The sequence below is a fragment of the Aptenodytes patagonicus genome, chromosome 8 (assembly GCF_965638725.1).
Source record: "Aptenodytes patagonicus chromosome 8, bAptPat1.pri.cur, whole genome shotgun sequence".
In the NCBI taxonomy this organism is placed as follows: domain Eukaryota; kingdom Metazoa; phylum Chordata; class Aves; order Sphenisciformes; family Spheniscidae; genus Aptenodytes; species Aptenodytes patagonicus.
Window position 1 is genome coordinate 1,882,084 of NC_134956.1, and position 11,004 is coordinate 1,893,087.

The 11,004-nt window shown below is 41.0% G+C and overlaps 1 protein-coding gene across 1 annotated transcript in view; it reads left to right on the plus strand.

Annotated features, from left to right (window-relative positions):
• NUP210 (nucleoporin 210) overlaps positions 1 to 1,774 on the plus strand; it is a 69,455-nt gene extending 67,681 nt beyond the window's left edge. Inside the window, exon 40 of the mRNA XM_076345922.1 lies at positions 1,654 to 1,774. Within this exon, the coding sequence (XP_076202037.1) occupies positions 1,654 to 1,754 (101 nt within the window). The 3' untranslated portion in view covers positions 1,755 to 1,774. The remainder of the gene's footprint in view (positions 1 to 1,653) is intronic.
• The last annotated feature ends 9,230 nt before the right edge of the window (positions 1,775 to 11,004 follow it).

Sequence of the window (11,004 nt, forward strand, 5' to 3'; positions counted from 1 at the left end):
AACAGTGCTGGTAAAGACAGAGGTGAAGAAAGTGTTGAGAACCTCTGCCTTTTCAACATTGTTGGTGACTAATTCACCTCTCCTGCTTAACAGCGGGGCAATATTTTCCTTCTGTTTCTGCTTGTTGTTTATGTACCTGAAGAACCCTTTCTTGTAGTTTTTGACATCTCTGGCCAATTTCAATTCGAGCTGAGCTTTTGCTTTCGTAACTGCATCTCTGCCCGCCCTGGCAATGCCCTTGTAGTTCTCAACGGGTATTTGTCCGCTTTTCCATCTCTGGTATGCTTCTCTTGGTTTTGAGCAGACTCAGAAGCTCGCAGTTAAGCCAGGGGGGTCTCTTGCTCCACCTACTTCCCTCACCTTTAAAGGGGATGAACTGTTTTTGTGCTTCCAGGAGAGTGTTCTTGAAAAACTCCCAGCACTCGCTAGCTCCTTTATCCTCCACGGAAGCTTCCCACGGAATCCCTCCCAGCTGTGCTCTGAGCGAGCTGAAGTTTGCTTTTCCAAAATCTAAAACCTTTGTCTTAGTACTAACCTTCAGCGTGCTCAGCAGGGTCTCAAACTCCACGATATTGTGATCACTGCAGCCAAGGCTATCACTAACCGAGATAATTACAAAGCAGGCTTTCTTGCATTTGAACTGAATGTAGGGAGGTATGACTGTGAGGAAAGCCTGTATTATGACAAGCACTGTGCCAGTTCCTAGGAAATTTGTTGCCCGTTCTCCTGCTCCACCCCCCAACCTCCCCTTTACCCATTGCTAATTCTTTTGAAACTCTTGGCCAGCTTCAGCCACATTGGAAATAGGGAATGGGTTAAAAGTGTAAGAACTCATGCAAATCACCAGATGGGTAGAGGGGAGAGATCCACAATTTTGCTCCTGCTGAGGGAAAGTAAAGCAGAGCTCAGCTCAGCTGCTGATACAATGTGCTTGGCAGCAGCTGGCTGGTTAGTCAGTTTGTGTGACAACAGATTAGCTGCAGCATGTGCTGCATCTCTTGAGCTGTCTGCGTGCTGTGAGCTGGGGCTATTCTAAGAGACAGGGAAGGGCAACTGTTAAGGGGACAAAGGACACAAGTCTATAGAAGACGTAGTTGTGTTGCGCAGGGAACAGTTTGTTCCTTCACTGCTTTTGACCTTGCAGTCATGTTTTATCTGTATTTTTTGACATCATATTTATTCCCCATTTTACCTATTTGCAGAATCAAACTCTTTCAGAAATATGCAAAAAATACCCATTCACTTGGAAGGTCTGTAATCAACAGTGGCTATTAAAACAAAATTCACATTATTATAGAGGTATTTAAGTTATGGTGAGCTGCAGTCCTGTTTGTAAAAACATGCCTGACACTTCAGACAAAATAAGGCAAATTCAAACTGGAAGTTATTTGCTGAGGTGAAATGTGTTGTGCCCCCCTCAGAAGACTTAATCAGTTCTTTAATTAAAGTCCTTAATAGGAAGACCTGCAAAATTTTGATACTTAGGTCTTTTCAACAGGCAGTAAGCTAAAGGGGTTATTTCACTTTGACTGGATCATTAGACTGGCTTGCCAGGTGTTCCAGCAGATGATCAACAGCAGTTATTTGTTTCGTATTTCTTCCACCATTCCTGAGCATGATTGGGTTTTTTTCTCCTTTTCCCCTGTGTTTTAGGTTTCTCTGTATCACCTGCGCTTTCCTTCAGTCCTCAGTCCTCAAGCAGGAAAACAAGCCCATCATCCACGCTCTGGAGCACTGATTATGGTTCACGTTAGAGGCAGCAGGACTCATCTTCATGCACTAGGGCTGGGGGGGGTGGGGTGGGTGGGAAATCAGTGCCTTTAGCAAATTTAAGAACTTTCACAGTTTCAATATAATTCAAGTCCTCTCTTTGAATGTAACTAGCTTCATAATTTTTTTTTTTTAATATTTAGAGCTCTTTGAATTTTTTTTATGTCAGTACTTCAGTTCTCTAAAACTTATTTTATCTGCTGTTTTATGCTCAGTTGACAAGGATGACTGGACAAAAAGCAGTGTTTATGCTAAGCTAGCTTTCTTGCACTCTTCAAGCAACTAGAAGTTATGTCTAAGTGATAGTGATAAAAGTTTTTTATTTACTTTTTGTAAAAAATAACTTTTTTTGTAATGAACTTTTTAAAAAAGGGAAATAGAAAAACAGGTCAAATATGAGCCAAAAATATGAAGGATTGTATATTTCAAAGAACTAGTTTTTTATTTTGAGTTCCAAAGACTCAGGAATGTACTGCACTGATAAGTGTTCTTACATTTAGTCTTACAATGTGATTCATCACCATAATTTGCTGTTTTAACATTAGGAATGCTGGAACAACTGTGAATAATTTGGAGTGTTTTTACAACAACAACAACAACAAAAGAAAACAAAACTATCTTAGTGCGGCTTCCTTTGGGTACAACTGCAGTGTTCCTTGTTACTGTAAGCACTTTTTTTGGACTGGGAATGTGAAAGCATGTGCCTTCTAAGAGGACCTTTCTTCTGGTAGGAAATATTTTTAATTGAAGGCAATTATCTTACCTGTGTTCTGATATAAATATAATACATTTATATAGGTCATTTCACATATAGAAGTACCTCAATAGAAACGGAGCCTCCTTTTATTACCACTAGTCACCTGGTGCACTGGAAAGTAAGTGGCGTATTTCACACTTATACTGAGTGACCTTTTCAGTTGGTTCAATCTGCTTGTCTCTGGTGTATTCGTGTACAAACGGATACAGCCACACCCAGAATCTTGATTTAAACTATACAGGAAGGTATTACTCGTGTGACCAGACTTTGGAATATTTGTACCGAAATATTCTACTAGTAAGTGCTCATTTGTAAGTCTGTAAAATACAATGTAGCATTTAATTGCATAAATATTAATGTGGGGGGTTTTGGTTGACTTTTTTGTTTTTTCTCTTGACTGGCTAAGACACACAGATATAAAATGCACAATTCCAGGTACATCACAAAGTAGTCTGCTAAACCAGGTAGTTGATCACTGTGTGCTCAGATGTTATTTTGCTTTCTCAACAAGATGGCAGTGAGGTATGCTGACATGAACTTTTTTCCAAATTAATTTTAAACAGATGAGAAGAAAAATTTGGTTACAATTCTTAGTCCTAAAATACTTCCTTGAGAATAGAAAAGTATCTCAGTTGGAATCCTTTATTTTGAGGATTATAATCATAATCACAGTAACTTTTAATCCATAAGCAATACTTCGCAGCTATCAGATAAGGCCTTTGTTTACATATAACAAGTATCGCAGTTTTAATTGTGAGTAATATTCTGGCTGTCTGAACTCTCCTAAGGACCATAATGAAAGTGATCACAATCGTTCTATTTCAAAGAAAAAATATTTCATGCAAAATAGATTGTGTGCAGAACTATGCAGGCAAATAGTCAGAGGAATGGAATGCAGACACAGTTTATGGCATACAGTTTTGGTTTCACACAGTTTTACAAAAAAGCACCATTGTTACATGTTATTATATTGAGTCTTGTGTAACTTATTGGCTAGTTTTGGAGAAGTTGTGCCTTACATGCTAGTACTACTTAAAATTGACAATTTGGATGTAAATAATAATCATTTGTATCTGTATTATTTAATAAAGCTTTGTAAGATTCCTTTAGTATGCTGTGGATGAACTTTCTTGTGTTTTGGCTATTCAGAATTTAGCACTAGACTGTATTATTTGTACTTCACCTCCTACAGCCCCTCAGTATTTGCAGTCATGATTTTACACTCACAATTTTCACTTGTGTTGACAATGTAATGTTTTGAAATATTTTGACAATATTTCATCTAGTATTTGTTGTCAGGGGCTTTTCCCAGTTTTCACTAAGCATCTTCAATTCCTGCTGAAGTCAGTGGTGGCTGAAGAAGCAGCTCTTTTATTTTCCAGGTTTGTTCAAACTTCCCACTTTGTTCATTTGGGTTTTTAAGGAAAGACGTCATCTTTCTCCACTTCCGTTCAGAGAGAAATAAAAGGGCTATGAATATCTCAGTGCTACTGTGATAAACATTTCAGAAATGCTTACAGGAAGGGTTTTACTCTCCTATTGCTTCTCTTTCCTGTTCAGCCTACCAGTCTGGCACTGAATGTCCTGAAAACTGAACTGCTCCAAGTGGTGGGAGTACTTTGGCAAATGCCCACTGTTTATATCACCTCTTTAGGCAAGTAGTTGCAGTCTCTTGGCATGCATCTTTGTGAACTGTGATTTGCCACAAGCTAGAGCCAGAGGGGAGTTAAAGGAAAAAAAAAAATGTATGAAATAGGGAGCTGGTATGGTTCAGGAACCAAGCAAGCAGTAAGGAGGCTTTTGCCTTTAGGAGCTTGAGTGGTCTGTCAGGTGACTGCTGTGTGGGTGGGATTGGGGGATATAAATTTTTCTAAGCGTGTTGCTGCCAATGTAAAAATCAATTTTTATTTATTTATTTATTTAAAATTGACTAAAATGAGGTTTGGGTTTTTTGCATTTAATGCTGAGTTTTTCCTCTATCCACTTACTGCTTGTTCCTGACTGCTCCCCTGAATGGGAGAAGGGCTGCTGGGAATGTGTATATTATAAGTTACATGTCTTATGTGAGTTGAATTGTCTTTTTAAGTTTATCAGGTAACAAAACTTACCTGTTTTGTTAGTTTTAATCAGTGCTGCACTTGGACCAAAACTTTGGTCCCTTCACATTCAGCAGGAGCTTTGTCTTTGATTGCTAGTAGAAGCAGGATTTAGTGCATGCCAGCAATGGCCGGTTCATCACGTCACCTTGGTTCTTGGACAAAAAGTTTGGGTGTTTTTTTTTTTAATGGGCTGACTGGAGCTCCATAAACTATGAAAAAAGCAAACCCAATCTGTGAGTAGTGAAATCACTGGGCAAATGACTTGGGCTGTCCTTGCAGCCTTGGGTTTTCCTGTCTCTGTCATCCGATCAGGAGGGCTCCATGGCAGAAACTGCGTGTTACTGAAAGCGCCTGTGTTAGAAACCACGGGATCTGCTCAGGGAACAGGCTTCCCTTTCACAATTGCAAATACTTACGTTGAAAACCCAATTCCAAGACTCTCTTCCCTCAGAAAATGGAAGAAAACACTGAAGAGGCACTCACTCAGCACAGCTGCTCCTGCTGCAGAGAGGGTGGGAGCTCAGTGGGCCCTGGGGACGGCTGTGGGGATGAGAGTTTTACTCCCAAATAGAACTGCATTGCTTTGCTTTAGTTTATCAAATAATCACCGCTGTCCTGTGCCGTAGCTTATAACAAAGTTTAGACTTCATATTTTATGTACTTCTCTATAAATGTGTTTTCTGTAATATAATAGTTCATGTGTTGCTTGCACCGGGCCACTGCTGTGGCAGGAGGAGGGCTGGGCCGGGGCGCGGCATGGCAGCCCAGGCCGCCCTCTGCGGCGGGCCCCCAGCCCACCTGGCTCCAGCCGCTCGGCCCTGCGTCCTCTGATCCTCCTCCTGAGCAGCTCACGAGCACGCTGCAAATTACCTTTATTCAGTGAAGCACTTTAAAAGCCGCTGAGGGCCTTTCCGCAGGCGGGTGTGCACCTCAGCCTGCCCCCAGTGGCGCCTGGCTGCGCCTTCCTGCTAAAGCGCGGCTCTGGGCCGGTTGCAGCCGGTCACGACTGGTCGCAGCCTGCCGGGGCGTGGCCTGTGCTGAGGAGAGGCGGCCGCAGCGCCTGGGGTGGCAACAGCTCTGCCAGGGCAAAATAATACTAGTTGCATAGACCCTTCCCCCACCTCATTTTAACATTTTTTTCTTTTTAAGAAAGTTCTAGTGGGGGTGGGGAAAATCTTACCATGTACTTTTTTTAATCCATGTGGACTTCGAGTGTTGCGAACTTGAACCTCATCTAAAAGGTACAGTTGTGTTCAGTAATTAGCATCCACAAGGATTAGGACAGAAGAGGAAATTTTATCTCTGAAAGAAATTATCGTGAAATCCCAGTCAAGTTGTGGCATCTGCATGGAGGGGGGGGAATTCATCCCTGAAGGGGAAGGAGATGTCACGCTAACAAAACAGGCAGTGCTGGCTGAATTATGGTTGGCAGATGTTCAGGTACTTGGAAGGAGGGAGGCATTAGAGAAACATTTAATAATATTATTATACTGAATCATACTAACTACTGAATAATAATATCATACTGAAATGTAACAGAAAAAATAAGACTACTCATTAGGATTATAGAGTACTATCACCATTTCTGAAATAGCTTTCTCTACTAATTAAAGTTAGCCCCAGGTCTCCTGTGTGTCTCTGAGGCAGAACTATTGAATGAAAATCTATGTCAACCTCCTGCTTTTTGTTAAAGGGGCTTAGATTGCCTTCCTGGTTACTGTCACCAGATCACAATTAATGGGAGGATGCTTAACTTGTGGCAGTGGACATAAAGTCCTCGTGAAAATGGGATTGGTTATAACCTGCGGAGTTCCCTCGTGTGGTTCCTGTGAACTGATGAGAGGGGACAAGAGGAAAAGTGGTGTCTTCCATGTGTGCGAACAGAAGTTTTGTTGAAACAGTCTCTAGAAACAGCAGGGTGTGCGTGCGTGCATCCACACACAACAGCTGAGTGCTGCAACAACACAAGGCACAGATGGTACCTTCACTGGGTAAGGGATAAAGAGTCTGTTTTCTGTTCTAGGTTGTCTTGCTGCATCCAGAAAATTCCTGCCCATCAACAGTTGTTTAACAGCCATGTTGCAAGGAATTATTTAATTAGATTAGCCAGACGAGGTTAATATTAGTCTTCAAGCCAGCCTACTCTCTAATATAACATCCCCAACACAGCATAATCATTATCTCCCCAACTCCCCCCTTAAAAAGCAAGGCAGATAACAAATAAAACATTGAGCCAACCTTTTCTGTTAAGAATTCTTTCTGATTAGAAGCCAGGATTATTGTGTGGTGCTTAAGGAGAAGGTTTTCCTAGCAGCATGTTTGCTGACTTTTGTTCTTTGTATGAAGAATTTAAGTTTTACAGGTGTTAATCTAGCCTCTTTGCTAATCACTGCATTTACTTTAAGACAAAGGCATTATTCTTCTCCCTATTTGGTTGCTGATGTATGCATTCATAAGGTACCTACGTGTCAGTCATTCACAAACATCCTCTGAGGATTTCTTAGTACAGGACTCCAAGAAGCATGGGGCCGCCTCCTTCCAGTTTCCCCAGTTAGAGGTATAGCTGGAGGAGAGCAAGGTCCAGTCAAGGCATGCTGCTCTAGCTCTTATCTCAGGCAGGGGGTCTTCTAGGAGAAAGCAGCTGGGTAGTATCCATTGAAATCGTCTTTAGTGCTGTAGGCAGAATCAAGGTGTACAGATAAGTTTTGGCAATTTCCTTAGCCAGTTTTGTTAATGTATATGCACATTTATCAGAAAACTCTGGCCTACCATTGTGTTTGTAACAAGCTGAGCACAAATGGTGTTCATGAATGAACGCCAGGGGAAGAGTCTTTAGGAAAAAAAAAATTTAAAAAAGTAAATCTTGAAGGTAAATTCTTGCTTTGTGTTGTTTTGAGGGAGCAGGAGCACGGGGTGACTTCTACTATATCAGTGCAACAGCCAGGTGGTAGTAGCTTCCCATAGGTACTTACAACCCCTAGAAGCTTGCTAGCTGTAACATTAAGTGCACAGGCTGCACAAATAAACATTGATATAGTCTATGAAGAATTATGTCTTTGAGTAAGTTGTTGCTATGTACTTGCTTGTAAACCTCTGCCCCCTGGGTTTAGGCTGCTGGCTCAGATCTGCATGACACTAGCACATACAGACAGTCTGCAGCTTGCGCTGCCAGAGGCCACCAGACAGTTGCCTTCTACAGAAGCAGGAAGGGGTGTGTAGCAGAGCATGTGTACCTCTTGTTTTTCCTAAACATCTTGGCCTTTCCTTGCAGGACGTCTCCAGAGATCCTCTGCCAGCAGTATACCTTCTGTGTATAGCTACCTATTCAAGAGAGACTTTGAAACTTTGTTGTTTGACAGCGTCTTTCCTGGCCGTTTCTGTGACATGCTGCTTGCACCTACGTTACGCTGTGTCTCATCGTTTCCCTGTAATTGCAATAAAACACCCTGATGTACGAACTCTACTTGGAGAAGCCCTGGAGATTAGTGTTTGGTTGACAGGCAAGGTAGGTGCTCTCAAATGAATTCCTCTTCTTTTAAATATTTTTCCTGGAAAGGCAAGAAGTTTTATTCATGTATTTAGCTTTATGTACCTATGTTAGTCTGTATAGTATTGGTGATATGATTAAAACCATTCATTTTCAGCTCTTTCTTTGTTGTCTCAGTTACAAGTTTAAGGTCATAGCTGGCCTTAAAATCCAGTCTGATCATCTCTGCAACACAGGCCCTCTACTTTCCTCTTGTAAGAAATGCATCAACTTTTTAAGCTGGAAAAAAAGGCATTTAGTAAGTAATGGTTATTTGATTTAAGGTCTTCAGGTGACATTAAATCTTCCATATGTTATTTGTTTTATTGGCAAAATTCAAAAACTTACACTTTATTTTCAGTTTGAATGAGTCTGGGTTCACTTTTCAGCTGTTAACTTCAATGAGACAACTTCTCTGTGTAAATTGGGCTCAAGATTTGGTGATACAGTTTCTCAGGTTCTTCTCTTGAAGCTTGCAAAATTAAAACATGGATGGGAAACCAATTTTTCCTCCTTGATTCATATTTATCATCATTGTATTTGAGTTGTGAATTTACCAACAGTAAGCCATTTTCCATATTTTCCCTCATACCACTTGTCCTTTCTATCTTCAGAGCTATTTTTATCACAGGTACTGCGTTTACCACTGCAGGTGGCCTGCTCCAGAGCATTTCGTATTAATAAACTATTTCCTGCAATTTATAATGTCTTCACAATTCAGCACAGCATCTTGTTTCTCTGTTTAGTGTGCTAACTGTCTCCATTTCAATGCTTTGGGGTCTGTTTTGCCATAATTACTAAACAGATTGCAAGATGCAGTTACTACTTTCCATTTAGCAGACATTGTGTACGTGTTTATAATTCACCCAAACATTCATTTTTTCTGAGTTTTCTCTTCTTAGTTGCCATGTTATGTTTTAAAGTGCTGTTTCCATTCTGCTTAGTCCAAAGGACTATCTTACGCCTCTTACTTCTGCACTTAGCATAACTAAGTTTATTTTCAAGCTATTGTGCTTATGGATATGTCACTGTCACTGTTGTGACCTTTTATTCTTTTTTTTAATCCTGTTTTCCGTAAGGGAGTGGTTTCTTACTGAGCAAATATGAGGCAATGTGAAGCTGTAGTCCCAAACATTCACCTTTTGTGTTAGAACTTTATTACTTCCAGGAGTTACTCTCATTGCTGACAACCATCTTCCAGTGCAAACAGTGGAAAAAAAAATCATAAGTATCTTAATATTACATAGCTTTATTTCTAAATATAGACTGCACCAATCCAGATGTTCCAGTGGGTACAGCAGTTGCGCGATACCTGTCCGTATCTCTGCATTCAGAACACTTCAATGGCAAACTTCGATATCGAATGAGAGAGAGGGTGCTTTACTTTTGCTGGTTGTCTTTTCCTGGCAAGCCTCCTAGTAAGTGGCTGCTTTGCAAACACCAGATATCTTGACATCATCCCAAAGAAGGGCCCGGGATCTTAAGAGGCATTTCTTCTGCACCATCTTTCACAAAGGAAAAGAGGGAGACCTCAACAGAGTCAGTGTAAACTTCTTTTGTTTGTACTAGGGAGCTCACCTAACCCTTGTAGTTCAGCAGGTGTTCAGCTTCTGCTGCAGTGTCATCAGACTGAGTCTGTTTTGAAACCTGACCTGGAATATCCAAATGTGGAATGGGATTATTGACAGCACTATGACTTTTAATGTCAGTGATACTGTACAGTGCTTTGGATTTTCTAGGGAGAGCGGCAGAAAGAACAAAGGAAATATCAAATGGGTTGAAAGTAGCAGAAACAGATTATAGACAAGAAATCTGTAAAGAAAAATTAGCATGCCTACTTGAATTCTAAGTTATTTCTATCTCCATCAAGGCTGAATTTTGACCTATGAAGGGGAGGAGGGGGGAGCTAAGAAACATTAAAACACATTAAGAGGAAATGTAATGAGCAGTCAAACGAAGGAATTGACTCTATTTGCTATGAACGTAAGAATAGATCAGAGGCAGTAAGTTTGATGGCTCTAAAGGAGAAAAGTCTTTAAAGCAAGGATTATGATGGGTACGGCAGGAAGAATAATAGTTCTCTGTTGCTTTTGGCAGAGAATCCATGTGAGAAAAGACAGCATGTGGCCTAGACGTAGAGTTCAGCAATGAGGTCTGAACTGCAGCAGTTTCAAAAGGAACATCCCAATGTGGAAGATGTTTGAGCCAAGGAGCGGTGCGTTTGCTTTCTAAAGCTCCTGATCAGTGTCTGGATGAGTTGACCCTGGCAATGTAGGGTCAACTGACAATGTCTAGAAAACACACGGTGAAGAGTCCTACTAGGATCTATTTTTCCCCTTTACCCAGGAAAGATCAGGATCACTCCACCTGCATTTCTGAAGATCAGAGAATAAAGACAATGCTGACTTGCATCTCTTCCTCCCTCAGAAGAGATGTGCCTCTCCTAGGGAATGATGGCTGTTCATTTGTAAGAGATATGTACAGAGTCAGAATCTTCTAGAACAGGAAATACTAGCCTGAGTTGCAAGCACTCTTCTCTAGTATTAGGGAGCCCATGTGTAGGCATCTTCTGGATCTTGTCATCACGGATGTCCTTATCTATAAGGACAAGGATACATAAGAAAGAGCTTCCAGAGAGGGGTTTTTTTTGCAACTTTAACCACTCTTCACAGCAGATAATTAGTGAGGATGTCCTCCAGAGTGATCCACTAAGGGGGAGGGGAGGAGGCAAAAGGGAGATAAAATAGAACAGAATTTTTGAGCAGGGGGAAATACTGTTTAATGAAAGGATGCTTCAGTGATGATCTCAACACTGCAGTTAAATGGGCACTAGCCAGACAATACTGGGCCTC